Source organism: Thrips palmi, unplaced genomic scaffold, assembly GCF_012932325.1.
Source record: "Thrips palmi isolate BJ-2018 unplaced genomic scaffold, TpBJ-2018v1 HiC_scaffold_12, whole genome shotgun sequence".
Taxonomy (NCBI): domain Eukaryota; kingdom Metazoa; phylum Arthropoda; class Insecta; order Thysanoptera; family Thripidae; genus Thrips; species Thrips palmi.
Genome location: NW_023144623.1, coordinates 3,383,400 through 3,401,405, shown reverse-complemented (window position 1 = coordinate 3,401,405; position 18,006 = coordinate 3,383,400). Strand labels below are relative to the sequence as shown.

General features: G+C 46.9%; 2 protein-coding genes and 1 long non-coding RNA gene across 8 annotated transcripts; 2 read left to right on the top strand and 1 right to left on the bottom strand.

Annotated features, from left to right (window-relative positions):
• The first annotated feature begins 3,139 nt into the window (after positions 1–3,139).
• On the top strand, positions 3,140–8,576 carry LOC117639930. Its single transcript, XR_004587389.1, has 3 exons — positions 3,140–3,273; positions 4,519–4,631; positions 7,372–8,576. It is a non-coding gene; the product is annotated as an uncharacterized LOC117639930 (long non-coding RNA).
• A 1,766-nt stretch (positions 8,577–10,342) lies between these two features.
• Positions 10,343–10,922, bottom strand: LOC117640448 (zinc finger protein 22-like). Its single transcript, XM_034376951.1, has one exon. It carries the CDS (start codon positions 10,601–10,603, stop codon positions 10,343–10,345), a length of 261 nt encoding a protein of 86 aa, XP_034232842.1. The 5' UTR covers positions 10,604–10,922.
• A 138-nt stretch (positions 10,923–11,060) lies between these two features.
• On the top strand, positions 11,061–16,847 carry LOC117639923. Of its 6 annotated transcripts, none has more exons than XM_034375997.1 (3): positions 11,061–11,082; positions 14,377–14,489; positions 15,763–16,847. In XM_034375997.1, exons 2-3 carry the CDS (start codon positions 14,478–14,480, stop codon positions 16,453–16,455), a joined length of 705 nt encoding a protein of 234 aa, XP_034231888.1. In that variant the 5' UTR covers positions 11,061–11,082; positions 14,377–14,477; the 3' UTR covers positions 16,456–16,847. The 6 variants fall into 6 exon arrangements, with proteins under 6 accessions (XP_034231888.1, XP_034231886.1, XP_034231885.1 ...); XM_034375995.1 differs by lacking the exon at positions 11,061–11,082 and adding an exon at positions 13,201–13,575; XM_034375994.1 differs by lacking the exon at positions 11,061–11,082 and adding an exon at positions 13,564–13,700.
• The last annotated feature ends 1,159 nt before the right edge of the window (positions 16,848–18,006 follow it).

Here is an 18,006-nt window from a genome sequence, read left to right as displayed (position 1 = left end):
CTAATCTCGGATGAGTGCTGTCCATTCTGTTCCAGGTTACGCGAACGCCCCACTCAAGACTTCAATCCACTCAAAAATAACCCGACAGCGGAGAGCTATCATCATCATTCCAGCGGCATGTTACTAACCGAATGCAAATATACAGTATTAAAAAGTTTCCATCACTTGTGTGGTTTTGTTGAAATTGACCCCCATGCAGCCGAAGGCAAACGCAAAGTTAGACAAATGCGAATACACTGTAAAAAGGTTGCTAGTACATAGTTTTTCAAAGTTGCCACCCTAAACTTTATCATACACGTGAACGTCAGACCGACGTGTCTTATCGTAGCGACAATCCACTTTTTGATGCCACTCGTTCGAATATTTTTTTTGGTCAAATGGTTCATCGATTCCATTTAGGAAACGGTGGCACATCGGTCCATTTGCAATTTCGCGGGGATAGAACGACCGCAGCGTCACCACCCGGGTGTGATCAAAAAGCACTCAACTCTGCAAACATTTTCCAGAAAACAGCGACGAAATTTAGCCGCTGCCGGACTGATGACGAAAACCCTTTTCCCTGAATTCATTGTCAAAAATTGGGACACGTTCCACTTCAGGTGGCAAATGCTGAAGTGGTAATGTGTAGCTCAAAGTGCTAAAAAAATTACGGTTACACACTAGGGTACTCCGAGAGGTTCTGGGCCAGAAGGAAACCAATCCATCCAGAAGTCAAAATTGAGAGATTATATGAAAACCATGTGCAGCGGACGAGGTCTGGAGCTCGTCAGCAGCGCAATTTCACAAAGAACCTGTCATTTCTGACTTCCGTTTCTGTTCCGGGCCAGAGCCTCTCGGAGTACCCCATTTCAGAGTTACCCCTAGTAGGAAAAACTACCTTAGGGGCATTCCAGACCCGATGGACTGGTCGAAGTTGACCGCGTTGGCTCATTTTTGGCTCAAATGTTACCTACCCATGGGTAAACGACCGCACAAAATTTCACCCCTCTAGGTTAATTAGTACCTACTAAAATGCCCCGGGATTCTTTATTTTTGGGCCTGAGGTATGAAAATAGATACCAGATGAAAAATTGAGTGGCAAATTCGAATCTGCCCGCAGAATCGGCCCCAAAGCAATCCATCGGTGATAAAAATGCACTCAAAGGCAAAAAATAAATGTGTTTAGTGTTTACAACCTTAAATTTTCTACCTATCCCCGGGAAACCCAAACTGGACCCGCTCTAGATGGGGAATCATTCCTCGCGACTATCTCAAATCAGGGGGTGGCAACAGCGTAGTGCGCGCGTGAAGCTATGCGCGCCGCTCGGGCCGGCAAGGAGCGGACGGGCGGCTGGGCCGCGCGGCCGAACCAAATTAAACAGAACTTTGTCAAAACTGCATCGAACTGAGTAAACGAGGTCACTTTTAGATTCTACGCAAAATTTCCTATCCGTGAGTGGCAATGGAATGGACTTTTGGATATGTAAAACAGTTCTAAAATCAATTTGAAAACCAAATTTACGGCACCAGACAGCCGACTTGAAGTTTCCCTTTCACAAAAAAAGTTATTTCCGTTCGTTTTAGGTCCATACATACAGCGAGCCGGTTGTTGGCCACTATTTTCCGGGTTGCGTGGTACACTTGGAACGCCAATACGACGTCTGTAGCAGAAATGCCGATCCAAAAACTAATTTCCTTTTTTGGTCCAAAATTGTATTTTGCAACTTTGGAGGTTAAAAGCACAGTTTAAAATAGTTTTCTCAGCATTGTCAACCTCACTAAGCAACCCAGAATTCAATTTTCTATCGCCCTGCTGTGTTGGATTTGCAAAAGGAGGTCAAACTTCTAAATAAAACGAAAAGGCCCGAAGCGCTGCAAAACCGCCAAAACAGTTCAAGTATTTTGTGGAGCTTAATGTGTGAAAACTATTTCTCAGACTGTAAATCCAACCACCCACCTTGTAGGCCAGTCAATTCTACAGCTCCATTGTAAGTTTCATCGCAATCGGAGATCAAGAGTAAAGACAGCTATAATAATTGTAAATCCCATCAGTTTGGTTGATTGGTCGAGCGGGCGCAAGTATGAGAAATCGCTGCGGCAGATTTTTGCAGCTAACTTTAAAATATATTCTGCCGCCTTCACTCTTGGTCTCCGATTGCGATCAAAAAAATATTTTTTTTTAGCATAAGGGGAGGCACTTATATGAGGGACGTAAAAAAGGTCTGCAAAATCATACATGGTGTCACTGCGCGCACGATTTCAGCCAAAGTTTTCAACTTTTTTTCAATCGGTAAAGTGCATAAAAAAGAGCATGAAATTGCCTACAAAATGAACCACGGGGGTTAATATCGGATGAAAAATGCTACTAGATATATAGTATCGAACAAAAAAAATGCATTCAATGGAAAATTTGTGAAAAATTACCTTTTTCTACCAGCGTTTTCGGCCCGATATTGACCCCCGTGGTTCATTTTGTAGGCAATTTTATGCTCTTTTTTATGCACTTTACCGATTGAAAAAAAGTTGAAAACTTTGGCTAAAATCTTGCGCGCAGTGACACCATGTATGATTTTGCAGACCTTTTTTACGTCCCTCATATAAGTGCCTCCCCTTATGCTAAAACAAAATATTTTTTTTTGAAGTTGTTGCAAAAAGTTTGATCTTTTACATGGTTACTGTCGTTTGTCTCTAGCATTCATGGAAGTCTTTTAAATTCAGGTGCAAACGGAAAATTCGAAAAAAATTGAAAAAGCGTGCAGAAAGTGCTACTGCCCCTTAAGAAAAAAAAGCCAAAAGCTTTGATTGCTCACAGTTCCCAAACTAATTGACCTAGAGGGCTGAATTTCGTAGGGGCGTAAACCTATGGGTAGGTGACATTTGAGACGAAAATGAGCAAAATCGTCAATGATAAACTTGTACCACTGTCAATCGGCTCTGGAATGCCCCTGGGGTAGATTTTCGACAGGGGATGAACTCTCAAATGGGGTACCCCGACACCGACAGGCTCTGGGCCGGAAGAACAGAAAAGGAAGTTTGAAGCCGCCAGCTTCCCAGGGCAGTAGGAATCAGTACGAACCGGATTTCAGAGTTGCAATTGGACCATCAAAGAGAAGTTCAGAAGCATACAATTTCGCAGTTCAAAGAGAAGTTCAGAAGCATACAATTTCGCAGTTCAAAGAGAAGTTCAGAAGCATACAATTTCGCAGTATTTGAATGGCGTAAGGTAGGAAAACAGTGAAACACCATTCCGGCAAGAATCTGAAGAAAAATTGTTTGTGGTATTCACAACAGGAGGTACGTAAACCTCGTGAGTTTTGATTTAGTTGCCTTCTCGAAGTCAGGCAAAACAAGGTACGACGGACAGAATCCGGAGGTTCGTCATGTTCAACCCGCGATTCCCAATCACTCTAAACTTATATGTAGGTTTTTCTGCGCGCCAATGCACGAAATTAAACATGCACTTCGTAACGCACGAATGAGTGCGCGACAATGCACGATTTTCTGCATACTTGCGCACGAAATCGTGCATTGTCGCGCACAAATTCGTGCGTTACGAAGTGCATGTTAATTTCGTGCATTGGCGCGCAGAAAAACCTTCATAGTAATTTAGTGTGAATACTACTAGATAGTACGCTGGAAACCATCATAAGACGGAGTTTTAAGAAGAAAAGAATAGAACAAGAACAGACCCTTTCACTCGTTGCTGAGTAAAAAGCAAAAGTAATCAGACATCAGGAACCAACAGCACGCCACTTACCGAGCGGTCGCTGCTTTGAATTCATCGACGACTGCGCTTGTGACATCAAGTTTTGCTGTTGTAAGTTTCCAGTACTGGCCGCTACTGGTTCCTTGCTTTTTGATTAACTTTGTTCTTTACTCGACTGAGAGTTTCATTAGATTGCATTTTATTTCATCATCCTGCTGAGTGATGGCTCGATCCACTTTCAGACCTCGGCCACACGCGAGTGTCTTCCACTAGCGTAACGTTACAATCGTAAGGGTACTCTGGATCATTCGTAGACTGTAAATTAAGAAGATAAAAAACTGACGTTGGAAAGAATGCCTTGACGACCGTTGGTTCGATGGGAGTAAACGTGATTGTAAAAGTTCTCATAGATAGAGGCACACTCAGATTGGAACTCTAAAGATCAAACATGGAAATGAGTCGATCGTCGGTTCGGAGGAAATGAGAAATAGGATTTCTGGTTCTTGTACTCGCTCGGTATTCAACAACCCAGACCCACGAGACGCTTTGTAATTCTCATTTTACTTCCACTGAACCTACGATCGGCTAAACGAGAGGTCTTTTCTGACTTTTTTTCGTTCTTCGCCCCCCACTCTCATTCCAAGTACGTGACACAACGTTGAAACGAACGTGACAAAATGAACGTGAACAAGCTAATTTTTGGCTGATTCACTTTCAAACGAATGTGACACAATGCCCAAACGAACGTGACAGTGTGTCATGTTCGTTTCAACGTGACGTCACGTACTTGCAATGAGAGTGCCCCCACAGTGCTCTGACTTCTTCCGCTGTAGGTCGCGCTGGGCTGTACCACTGCTAGGGCTGCGCCTTGACAACGTGATCCAGAGTACTTCCTCACCGTGCTGTAGGAATCGCCCGCAACGTCGCCGTAACAATGGACCAATCGGTAAGTCGTCTCTTCGTATTCAGGGGGTGTCGGTCGATACTTCAATGGACTGCATGTGAGGGTGGAGCAATGGATCTTACGATACTGTAAGACTAGTACTGAAACTGTTTTGACCGGGGCCGCCCCCTTCTTCCCCATCAGAGGCCTCACAAAATAGGTCTAATTAGACCTACGATTATAGTTAATCGTCAAAGGTGACACTTTTACGAGCATGACATTGGGACCAGGACAAATTTGACCTGCACATCTCGCTTTTCCTGCGGCATGTATGTCCGAATGCTGTGAATTTAAGGAAGAGCTGTCGGACAAGGTCTTTGGCCCGGGCGGAGGCCGTTTTAGTCTTAAAATGGCGTGATAATCGTCGTTTTTGCTGCTTTGGGTGTTTTTCATCAGTGCTGTGTGTTTTGCCATTCAAGACGTCCCACTCGATGCACATGTAAATATACGCTCTTGAGTAGCATTTTGCATCCACTAAACTGCGGAAGTAACCTGACTGGGACCGGAAATGGTCCCGATCGCGCGGAAGTGTACACGGAAGTGGACACGGAATAGGCTTCATGCGTACTTCCGGCGCGATCAGGACAATTTCCTGTCGCACTGTCGTGAAAGCAAAATGCTACTCAAGAGCGTGTCTTTAGATATGTATCGAGTAGGACGTGTTTAACGGTAAAACACACTGCACGATGACGAAAAACATCAAACTACAGCAAAACCGACGATTTTCACGCCGTTGTTTGACTACAACGGCCTCCGCCCGGACCAAAGACCTAGTCCGACAGCTCTCCCAAAAATTCACAGCACTCGGACATATTTTCCGCATCAAAAGCGAGATAGGGCACGTCAAATTTGTCCCTGGTTCCAATGTTAAGCTGGAAAAAGTGTCATCTTTGACGTTTATACCCATTGTCCTCTGAGTCCTCTGACGGGCAAGAAGGGGGTGACCGGGTTACCCCGGCCAAAACTGTTTCGGCACTTGTCTTACAGTATCGCAAGGGTCCCATTTATGTGCATTTTTTTTTTTCGATTTTAGATTCATTGCTCCACCCTACTGCATGTCAGCACTCTAAATGTCCCCATTTATGGGGAGGAACCGGCGTAATCACTGATCATAAAATGAATAATCATTTTCTTCGAACGAATTTAGGGAGACACACCAGTGAAAATGGTCAAATTTTGCCTCTCTTTTTCGGCACGAAGTAGCCTCAGTATCCCCAGGATTCAGCCTCGCCGAGATTTGATCTGTGTGGTCCTTTACGCATTTCGGAAATTTTCTATAGGATTTTGATGAGACCTAAGACTTTGTAAAGTGGAAGAACTTTAAACCGTGATTGTAATGTTTCAATATGGTTGCAAAGTGTCTTGTGAATCTCAAGAAAGTTGCCGTCAAAATAACCGTTCCTACACGCCAAATATGTATGGACATTATTTCTTCACAGAATCAGGAACAATTCAAATGTCCGTAACAGGCTCGTAACAATTATTGTGAATACTGATGCACTATTTTGTTCGTAGTTGGACGCCAAAACTCCCATGGACAAACTCCAGGGACAACATTGCAATCAAAGTGGAAACGTTTTTAAGCGTTACCAAATGTCCACATAATTGTCCATGGCTTTTAAACAATGTGATGTAGGGCTGTTGACAAATTTGTCGATCTGTAGGACACTTCACGTTGCCTCCAGATCTTGGGGACGAAATAAGCGTATTGCTAATAGACATAATTTGTTTCATTTTCTACATACTAAGTAGTGTTATGGACTTTCTCGTGAACTTTGTTAGGGACATACTTGTCACATTTGTGAACAATTTAGCGCTCAGTTTATAAACAATAGTGCTTCCAAAAATCGGTGCACAAATTTGTCTATGGTTTGTGATTGAATTGTCACCCTCTCATAACGTTTTGCAACGGAAACATAATCGCTCGGTAATTGCTAACAAAAAAGTCCATGGTTATTTGGTGTGCACCGTTCATTTGTCCTACATGGAAAAATGGCTGTGGTGTCCTCTCAGCCTCTCTTTTAAACTTTGTGCATTTCTTAGTTGTAAGACTAGTAGAGTGTTGACCTGTCGGTTGACCTCCACGCCATGTTTTCGGGAACCTCGCCGGCACACTAAATGTTTATGTGCAATTTTATACGTGGTGATGCATAATTTTAAACTTGTGTACCGTCGTGCATTAAATTGTGCGTGAATTTGCATAAATTTATGCATCTTTACGCATGATATTATGCAAATTCCACGTATGCACAAAATCGTGCAAGTTGCACATACAAAATTCTACCTAAACATTTATTGTGGGCGTGCCTTGTGCAATGCCTTGGGGTTTCCAGTCCTGATTCACTCCCATTCCAGGAACGTGACATCACGTCGAAACGAATGCGACAAGGTGCCACGTTCCTTTAAGCATTCACTGCAAAGTTTGCTTGCCACTAATTATGCAGGCCCTTTGGAATGCCAAAATTGTCAAGCTTTGACCAGAAATCTTCAAAAGCTTGCCAAATTTTGGCGAAACTTGCCAATTTTAGGCATTGAAAACGGCTTGCCAAATTTGTGGCAAGCAAACTTACCACTGGCTTTGCAGTGTTGTGTCACATTAGTTTGAATGTGAAACAGTCATTCACATCCAACGAATGTGACACAACGCTGAAGGGATTGTGACATTTTGTCGCATTCGTTTCACCGTGATGTCGCGATCCTGGAATGAGACTTGAACCAACATTTGTGGTGTTTGTTGCCGCAGCTGCTGCTGGCCCTGCCGGACGACGCGCTGCTGGCCGTGCTGGCGTTCCTGCCGCCGAGACAGCTCTTCAGCTGCCGCGTGCTGTGCCGCCCCCTCCGCGACCTGTGCCTGCACGCGGACCTGTGGCGCCGCGTCCGAGTGAAGGGATGGGATCCCACGTTTCGCGCCCCCCTCCGCCTTGCACCCTGCCTCCGCGAACTGTGCCTGGATTCACTGATGAAACTGACCCGGGGGCTGAAGACCTGGAGTTGTCTCGCACTGGGTGGTTGTTGCCCGGTTTAAGCTGTTTGTAACCAATCTGAGCGTGGCGCGGGCTTCGACTGCAGTGTTGAACCAATGCAACTTAGGGGGTTTAAAGGAGCTCGTTCTGAGCTTTCGTCTCATTTCCGCGCAAGCCATAAAGTGGAATATCCATCCACTGGCTGTCGCGATTAGCAGTGAAAAACCATCTCCATAGTTTGCAAATTATTAATTGTTCTCAAGAGCCGCTGTTGCGTTTTTGGATGATTGGCTGGTATCTCTTCTTTGAAGCAGCTCAGCTACGCTTCGTTTTCCAAGATACTTATCTGGAAGCTTTACTGAAGGCGCATCCCGCCACCCTCAAAGATGTACACCTTACTCGACGCATATTCCCTGTCGTCACTGAAAGTGCTACTGACCTGCGCACCTTGTCTTCGAAACAGACTCGAGGGATGATCTGTCCGAACTGAAGAATTACCAACCTCTCCTCTTTAAAAATTCGGGCGGTACTGTAATTTTCCTCAAGGTGTCCTGAAACTCCTGCGGGGGGCACCGCGGCTCCGCTCTGTGTGGGTTTCCTTGCACCGATCCTGATCCCACTGCCCCGCTGCGTGAACTGGCCGCATCGCCCTCGGCCCGTATCCTTGAGACCCTTTTGGACGTGCTTTCATCGTACAGCGTCCTTGGCCCATGACCGCCGCTTTGCCTCAGTTCCCGGCGCTGCGGACCCTCTCCATGGTTACAGTTATCAGTACAAGGAAGTGGACTTGGCGGACTTCGTGCGGGCCGTCAGTCCAACGACAGCCCACGCCTCACCATGCGGGCGCTGCAGTTACCCCTCCTGAAGGTGTGTGCCCTCAAGCGTGGCTTCAGGGCCCTCTAACGAGACCTGCTGCAAAGGAACCCTTTCCTCCACCTCCGCGTCCCTTTGGAACCCTGTTATACGTTAATTGCTCGTGGTGCTTCTGGGATGAGAGAAACACGCCAAGCCGTCCCGGGGCACACGCCAGCAGGCTGGCTGCCCTCCAGACTGTTACCGGTGGCTTTGATCATCTAACTGGCATTCCCCTTGTCCGATTGCCATTTTTGGTCCGAACAGTGCATTTCTTATATTGTTAAGTTCTTCTCTTTTTTGTTCGTTGTCATCTTTTTACGTGAAATTTTTAGAATGTTTACCCTAGTCAGTGTTCTTTATTTTCTCTCATCGCGGGAGAGTTCTCTCTTTTTTTCACAATTGGGGCTAACTAAATAGACTTAGTTGTTAAATGCCTGACCTGTAAGAGCTCCAATTTATCATGTATCAAAGTATGCCTGCCATGCTTTTTGACCCCTCCGTGCCCCGGTAAAATCGTTTGCTCACTCAATCAGTACCATCTGGCTATTAAACTGTTTACGTCAAGATTGGCAAGTTCGGAACCAACGTGCGATTTTTACAGGTTTCACTAAATTTAGACTGCGATAAATTTCTCTCTGAAATTTTTCAATAAAAAATGAATACAAGTTTTTTTCTGGGACACTACAATAAATCTAAAATAAAAAAATTTTCAGATAAAGTTTTTTAAAGAAGTATCACGTTTATGCGATAATGACTACACTCTAAAAGTCTTACGAAGAAATTTCCCATAAAACGAAGGAAAAGGCGCAAGCATAATACGAAGGTGGTTTTTCTTCTATTACGAAGGTTTTTCTTTGTATCTACCATGAAAAAGCTAAAAAGATTCGTATTACGAAGGAATTTTGCTTTGATTATGCTTTCGCCGAATTCACTGTAACATACGAATAAAATAGACAAATTTCATTGTAAGACATTTAGAGTGTAGAAAGAAAATGCAGTAAAAACTACAAAAAGCTCTTCATCGCAAAAAATTTAAAGGGGGGGTTATTTCAAAAAAATTTAAAGCACTCCAGGGAACAATATCGGGAATCGCAAAAAATTGTTAAAGTACACTGAGGCAAGAAGCTATGGAAAATTCTGAAAAAGCTCTTGCTGATTCTCCGTAGCCCCTTAGTATATTCTCCGTGGACCTTACAGTATGTGAGTAGGGCGTACAGTCTTCTCCGCAGGACCTAGTCTTCCAGGCCCTACGGAGAAGCCTTTACGATCCTACGGAGGATACTGTAGGGTCCCACAGAGAATACTGTAAGATCCTACGGAGAATATTGATAAAGGGGGCTACGGAGAATCCTGGCAAAAAAATTACAGAATTTTCCGCCCTTTGTGATTGCTCCATTTTCAGAATATCGTTCAAGAAGGTAGGAAGCATTTCCAAAAGCGGCATTACAATGCAAGCAAAACAAAACTTTATATCAATAAGATAAGGTGAGAATATGAAAACCCACAATCGGTCGATTCATAGAACACACACAAAAAAAAAAAAGCGAGACACCTTTTAAAAGAAATAGTGAGATTCGTATTTCGCCTCGAAAGCGTGTTTTTTAAATTTACCGGGCGGCTGCCAACCATCATGTAGAAAGATGCCATTGCATGTGGCATGATCACCAATACTTTGTACATGACAAAAAATGTAAACAGTTTAGAAATAGAAACTTTTAATGGAAGAGCAAGACAACATAGTGGTTACAGTAGCATAGGTGACTCTATGTCAGAACCAAACAAGGAACGCTACGATTGATTCGCATGCAGGACTTCCTGTGCCGGTGCTGCGACGACCGGAACTTGAACTCTCGCCACAGCTCTCCACGCGTAACGCATTTCTCCGGGAAAGCAGCGTCATGTGCTGCCTGAGGCGTCCTTGGCTCGGAACTTCTTGGAGCACACCTTGCACTGGAACGGCTTTTCACCAGTGTGGATGAACTGGTGCATCCGTAGGTTCCAATACTCCGCGAAGCTTCGGCCGCACTCGTCACACTCGAAGGGCCGTTTAGCATTGTGCTGCCGCAAGTGAGCCACGAGGTCCTTGGGGTTGGCGAACCTTATGTCACACTTGGAGCAGCGCAGGTCTCTGTTCTGGTCCACCAAAGCCATCGTCATCTGCAGCCTGTTGGCCAGGGTGGCTCGGCTCCCCGGCGGAGACTTGGAGGTTCGACGCCTTGACTTCCTCACCGGGGCTGCACGGGCGTCGCTCGGGCCTGGCGACGCAGATGGGGAGGCGCGACGTCTTGAACGCCTCGCCGGGGCGTCCGCGTGAGGCTTCGAAGCACCCTCCTTCCTGGGCACAGACGCCTTCCTCTTGGCCACTTTCAACTTCAAAAGATGTTGGGAGTCCGACTCTGGAAGTGGGGGGTCCAGGTCAGGCGGAGGGTCCAGGTCAGGTGGCGCATCTAGGGGTCCTGGAGGGACTGGAGGCTCCGGTGAGTTTGGGTGTGCAGTGGAGTCCAAGGAGCCCTGTGGAACCGGTGGAGATTGACTCCATGATTCGGCGAGGGTCGCCTCACGGAGAGGCCTGGCGGGCGAGTCGCTGCCAGCACTGCCGAAGAAACACAATCGGAAATATGCTTACAGAAAGAAACGTAATGCACGGTGAAACCGATGTCTGGAAATTTCCAGACATTTTTTCCCATTTCCAGACATTGTCTGGAAATGGCCGTTTTTTTCCAGACAATGTCTGGAAATGTCTACTTTTTCCAGATAATGTCTGGAAATGGTCAAATCCCAGATATATATCTGGAAAAAAAATCTCATTCAACGAACGTTAATGAAAGCAGATGATACTCGTTTGGTTTTCTTATACGGGGTAGTACGCGGGATCATTCCAAAGATAGTATTTAAAATTGTGTATGAAACAAAATACACAGACCCGAGTGAGCTGGCCGGTGTTGGTACTAGCCGTGCCGACCTGTGGCTTGCACCGCACGCCGCCGAGCCCCAGCGAGCGCCCCAGGCCGGGCCGAATCGGGAGGCATTGTTGCGCGATACTCCGCGCCGTGGCAGGCGGGGAGGGATTGTCAGTGCGAGGAGGAGGTGCCATTGTTGACGCCCGGTGCCGCTGGCGCTGTACCGCGGAGGGATTGTCGAATTCCGCGCAGGCTGCGCCTCATTGCCAGCCAGCCAGCCAGCCACACGCACCAGCCCGCCCCGGCCGCCAGCCCCTATTATATTGTTAGGATACGCGCTTGGTTTCTGGACTCGAGAGTAAAAGCACGCTGACACCTTCATTTGTGTATAGTAGTTTTAAGTATGTTTCAAGTGTGAAGGTATCATCTGCTAAAAACGGCATTTCCAGACAATGTCTGGAAATAACATTTTCCAGATAATATCTGGAAATAACATTTTCCAGATAATATCTGGAAATTTCCCAGATAATGTCTGGAAACAAAGGCCTTGACGCCGAGGTCCACGGATTTGCGACCTGGGGGTCCCCGATGGTGTCCTCGAGGTCCCCAGGACACGAGGAGTCCAACGCCGAGGTCGCCGACGCTCTAGGACAAGCGGTTCCGGAGATACGAGGACGTACCACAAGGAGTCCGTCAAAGCAACTTTTTAGTTGGAGGCCAAAATCATCATCGGCCTCTGGCTGCGTTCCACTTGGGTGTCCGGGACTTTTGACTTCAGCATCGTGTTAAGGTAGTGCTAGACTACCAGGAACCCGTCAGGGGTCGCCGTCGGACCACCGGTGCGCCCAGGATGCCGACGAACGTGAGGCACGCCGGAGCGCCGTGGCGTGCCGGGTGCCTAAACGATCGTCGCCACCGCTGCGGCCGCTGCCGCCGGGTCCTCCGCACCAACCGCGAGCTTGGACGACGGAGGCCGACGCCGTTGGCACCGACGCCGCCGACGTGTACGTCGACGCCACCACGTGCTTAGTCGGCCGTTAGTGTGTTCTAACGGCCGCTTCGTCGTCCAAGCTCGCGGCTGGTGCGGAGGACCCGGCGGCACGTTCGTCGGCATCCTGGGCGCACCGTTGGTCCGACGGCGACCCCTGACGGGTTCCTGGTAGTCTAGCACTACCTTAACACGATGCTGAAGTCAAAAGTCCCGGACACCCAAGTGGAACGCAGCCAGAGGCCGATGATGATTTTGGCCTCCAACTAAAAAGTTGCTTTGACGGACTCCTTGTGGTACGTCCCCGTATCTCCGGAACCGCTTGTCCTAGAGCGTCGGCGACCTCGGCGTTGGACTCCTCGTGTCCTGGGGACCTCGAGGACACCATCGGGGACCCCCAGGTCGCAAATCCGTGGACCTCGGCGTCAAGGCCTTTGTTTCCAGACATTATCTGGGAAATTTCCAGATATTATCTGGAAAATGTTATTTCCAGACATTGTCTGGAAATGCCGTTTTTTTTCCAGATATATATCTGGGATTTGACCATTTCCAGACATTATCTGGAAAAAGTAGACATTTCCAGACATTGTCTGGAAAAAAACGGCCATTTCCAGACAATGTCTGGAAATGGGAAAAAATGTCTGGAAATTTCCAGACATCGGTTTCACCGTGTGGCAATGACGTCACCACAAAATAGGGGCCATTCTACTCTGCACAGTCAAGTGTGTGCCTAACACGCACTACACTGAAAATCTATCGGCGTGACTTCGTGCCGCTGCAGGAGCGTTAATGAATCACGCCAAAAACAGCATGACAGAAAAGTCAACGCCATAAAACGGCGTGACTTAAAAATCCGCGCCAATTTTGGGTGTAAATTGCTCGCCATGACGCTTTTTGGCATGACTTTTCTCGTAAAACGTCTTGTCATTCACGGCAAATGAGGGCGTGACGCACACGTCTTGCCGTTTACCGGCGTTAATTTCGTGTCACGCCAATTTTCCGCGTGACCTTTTGTCACGCCATACTTTGGACATGTGTCCGACCAATACGTTTGTAGTGTATGGAGTTACCCCAAGGAACCAACTTCTTAGCTGAAAGCACCTCAAAAATTCTAATCGTCACTTGATGAAAATTTCAAAGAAAAAAGGTTCCCGACAGGAATACCATAAAAGTTGCTGATGACGTTGCCACGTCTACGCAATAAGAATAGGAGCTTTGGTGACAATATAATTGATTGTGATGTAAGTGTGAAATTAATGAGTATTACAAGGTGTACTCGCCCGTACATACGTACTCATGGGTACGCCAGGACGTTGAGTGGTTCTCCGCTCGGGTTTAAGTGTTCTTGGCAGGAGGCGAAAATCACGTAAGTTGATTCTAGCTTAACTTCGAAAGTCAGGCGAGAAGAGGAAGAACTGTTTGCGGGGCTTCTCTTTCCTGGCATTGCCTTGCAATCCTCAGAGAAAACTCTGGCGCCGTCGCGGAACGGAGCTAAGAGCGAAAAGGGGGGAACTAAGAACGACGCCGAGCGTTGGCTCCACCTACGCACCTCCATTTCAGCACCCTCACCGAGTCTTGTAATGCACTTGCGTAACGTGATTGTAAAAGTATTCTGGCTGGCACACTCGTAGACTGGAACCCTACAGATCACACATAGAAATTAAGACGATCGTCGGTTCAGAGGCAGAGAGAAATAGGATTTCCGGTTCTTGTACTCGCTCGCGGTCTTCAACCACCCAGACCCACGAGACGCTTTGTGATTCTCATTTTACTTCCACTGAACCTACGGATCGGCTAAACAAGAGGTCATTTCTGACTTGTTTTCGTTCTTCGTCTTCCACTCTCATTCCAAGTACGTGACATCACGTTGAAACGAACGTGACAAAATGAACGTGAACAAGCTAATTTTTGGCCGATTGACATCCAAAGGAATGTGACACAATGCTCAAACGAACGTGACACTTTGTCACGTTCGTTTCAACGTGACGTCACGTACTTGCAATGAGAGTGCCCCCACAGTGCTCTGACTTCTTTCACTGTAGGTCGCGCTGGGCTGCACCACTGCGAGGACGGCGCCTTGACAACGTGTTCCAGAGTACTTCCCCACCGTGCTGTAGGAATCGCCCGCAACGTCGCCGTAACAATGGACCAATCGGTAAGTCGTCTCTTCGTATTCAGGGGGTGTCGGTCGATACTTCAATGGACTACATGCGAGGATCATGGATCTAAAATCGAAAAATGTTTCGCGGAAATGGGACTCTTACGATACTGTAAGACTAGTGCTGAAACTGTTTTGACCGGAGCCGCCCCCTTCTTCCCCATCAGAGGCCTCACAAAATAGGTTTAATTAGACCTACGATAATAATCGTCAAAAGTGACACTTTTACGAGCATGACATTGGGACCAGGGACAAATTTGACATGCCCTATCTCGCTTTTCATGCGGAACATACGTCCGAATGCTGTAAATTTTAGGGAGAGCTGTCGGACAAGGTCTTTGGCCCGGGCGGAGGCCGTTTTAGTCTTAAAATGGCGTGAAAATCGTCGTTTTTGCTGCATTTTGGTGTTTTTCATCAGTGCGGTGTGTTTTGCCATTCAAGACGTCCCACTCGATGCACATGTAAATATACGCTCTTGATAGCATATTGCATCCACTAAACTGCGGAAGTAACCTGACTGGGACCGGAAATGGCCCCGATCGCGCCGGAAGTGTACACGGAATAGGCTTCATGCGTACTTCCGGCGCGATCAGCACTCAATATGTCTTACGAAGAAATTTCCCATAATACGAAGGAAATGGAGCAAGCATAATACGAAAGTGGTTTTTCTTCGTATTACGCAGGTTTTTCTTTGTATCTTACAACGCGTTACCAAATGTCTACATAATTGTCCATGGCTTTTAAACAATGTGATGTAGGGCTGTTGACAAGTTTGTCGATCTGTAGGACACTTCACGTTGCCTCCAGATCTTGGGGACGAAATAAGCGTATTGCTAATAGACATAATTTGTTTCATTTTCTACATACTAACTAGTGTTATGGACTTTCTCGGACATGCTTGTCCACATTTGTGAACAATTTATCGCTCAGTTTATAAACAATAATGCTTCCAAAAATCGGTGCACAAATTTGTCTATGGTTTGTGATTGAATTGTCGCCCTCTGGTAACGTTTTGCAACGGACACATAATCGCTCGGTAATTGCTAACAAAAAAGTCCATGGCTAGTTGGTGTGCACCGTTCATTTGTCCTGCATGGAAAAAATGGCTGTGGTGTCCTCTCAGCCTCTCAATTAAACTTTGTGCATGGATCCAAACGAATGTGACACTACGCTGAAAGGATCGTGACATTTTGTCGCATTTCGTTTCACCGTAATGTCGCGATCCTGGAATGAGACTTTCACCAACATTTGCGGTGTTTGTTGCCCGCAGCTGCTGCTGGCCCTGCCGGACGACGCGCTGCTGGCCGTGCTGGCGTTCCTGCCGCCGAGACAGCTCTTCGACTGCCGCGTGCTGTGCCGCCGCCTCCGCGACCTGTGCCTGCACGCGGACCTGTGGCGCCGCGTTCGACTTTCGTCTAGGGATTCCACGTTGCGCGCCGCCCTCCGCCTTGCACCCTGCCTCCGGGAAGTGAACCTGTATTACACTGGTGAAACTGACCCGGAGCCTGAAGTCACTGCGTGTGTTGTTGCCCGGCTTAAGCTCTTCGTGTCCAATCTGAGCGTGGCGCGGGCTTCGGCTGCAGTGTTGAAACAATCCCGCTTAGGTGGTGTGAAGGAGCTCGTTCTGGCCTTTGATCCCATTTCCACGCGAGCCATAAAGTGGAATATCCATCTACTGGCTGTCGCGATTAGCAGTGTAAACCATCTCCATAGTTTGCAAATATGTAATTATTCTCGAGAGCCGCTGTTAGCGTCTTTGAATGACTTGGCAGGTATCTCTTCCTTGAAGAAGCTCAGCTACACCACGCTTTCCCAAGATACTTACCTGGATGGAAGCTTTACTGAAGGCGTATGCCGCCACCCTCGAAGATGTACACCTGGACTCGACGCATATTCCCGTGTCGTCACTAAAAGTGCTACTGAACCTGCGCACCTTGTCCTTCGAAAAAGTCTCAAGGGATGATCTGTCCGAACTGAAGAACTTGCCCAACCTCTCCTCATTATCATTTGGGTGTGAATGTAAAGTTTCCCCAGGTGTACTGAAACTGCTGCGCGGGGCACCGCGGCTCCGCTCTGTGTCGGTTCCTTGCAACGATCCTGATCCCACTGCCCCGCTGCTTGCACTGGCCGCATCGCCCTCGGCCCGTATCCTTGAGACCCTTCATTTTGACGTACGTTCATCGTGCAGCGTCCTTGGCCACATGGCCGCCGCTCTGCCTCACTTCCCGGCGCTGCGGACCCTCTCCATGGTTATCAGTTTCCAGTACAAGGAAGTGGACTTGGCGGACTTCGTGCGGGCCGTCAGTCCCACGACAGCCCCGCGCCTCACCATGCTGGCGCTGCAGTTACCCTCTCCTGGAGGTGTGTGCCCTCAAGCGTGGCTTCACGACCGCTCTATACGAGACCTGCTGCGAAGGAACCCTTTCCTCCACCTTCGCGCGCCGTTGGAATACTGTTACTCCGTTAATTGCTCGTGGTGCTTCGGAGTGGATCGGAGTGACACACGTCAAGTGACACTGGGGGCACACGCCAGGCAGGCTGGCTGCCCTCCAGACTGTTACCGGTGGCTTTGATCATGCTAAGCTGGCCTTCCCGTTGTCCGATTGCCATTTGTTGGTCCGAACAGTGCATTTCTTATATTGTTTAAGTTCTTCTCTACTTTTGTTCGTTGTCATCTTTTTACGTGTAATTTTAGAATGATTTCCTTTGTCAGTAGTACTTTATTTTCTCTTTCGTTCACAATAGTGGCTAACTAAATACACTTAGTTGTTAAATGTCTGACCTGTAAGAGCTCCAATTATATCATGTTTCAAAGTATGCCTGTCATGTTCTTATTGACACCCTCCGTGCACTCGGTAAAATCGTTCTGCTCACTCAATCAGTACTATCTGGCTATTAAACTGCATAAGTCAAGATAGGCAAGTTCAGACACAACGTGCGATTTTAACAGGGTTTCACTTAATTCAAACTGCGATAATTACTGTCTAAATTTTGCAATAAAAAACTGATCACAAGTTTTTTTGCTGTGAATACTACAATAAATCTACAATAAAAAATTTACAGCTAAAGTTTGCAATAAAGTATCACGTTTATACAATAATGACTACAAAGAAGATGCAGTAAAAAGTCATCACAAAAAATTGTGATGGAAGTCCCTACAAAACGCTCTTTCATCGCAAAAATTAAGGGGTGGTTATTGCAAAAAAACTAATGCACTCCAGGGTACAATATCGTAGGAATCGCAAAAAATTGTTAAAGTACACAGGCAAGAAGCTACGGAAAATTCTGTAAACAGCTCTTCGTGATTATCCGTAGCCCCCTTAGTATATTCTCCGTAGGACCTTACAGTATTGTGAGTAGGAGCGTACAGTCTTCTCCGCAGGACCATGCTAGATGCCATGATCCCAGGATCATGCTAAGCTGGCATTCCCGTTGTCCGATTGTCATCTGTTGGTACCAGCAGTGCATTTCTCATATTGTTTTAGTTGTTCTCTACTTTTGTTCGTTGTCATCT

What these genes read in the sequence shown, in the direction of transcription:
- LOC117640448 (XM_034376951.1), bottom strand. Translation starts at nt 10,603, where the DNA reads ATGACGATGGCTTTGGTGGACCAGAACAGAGACCTGCGCTGCTCCAAG.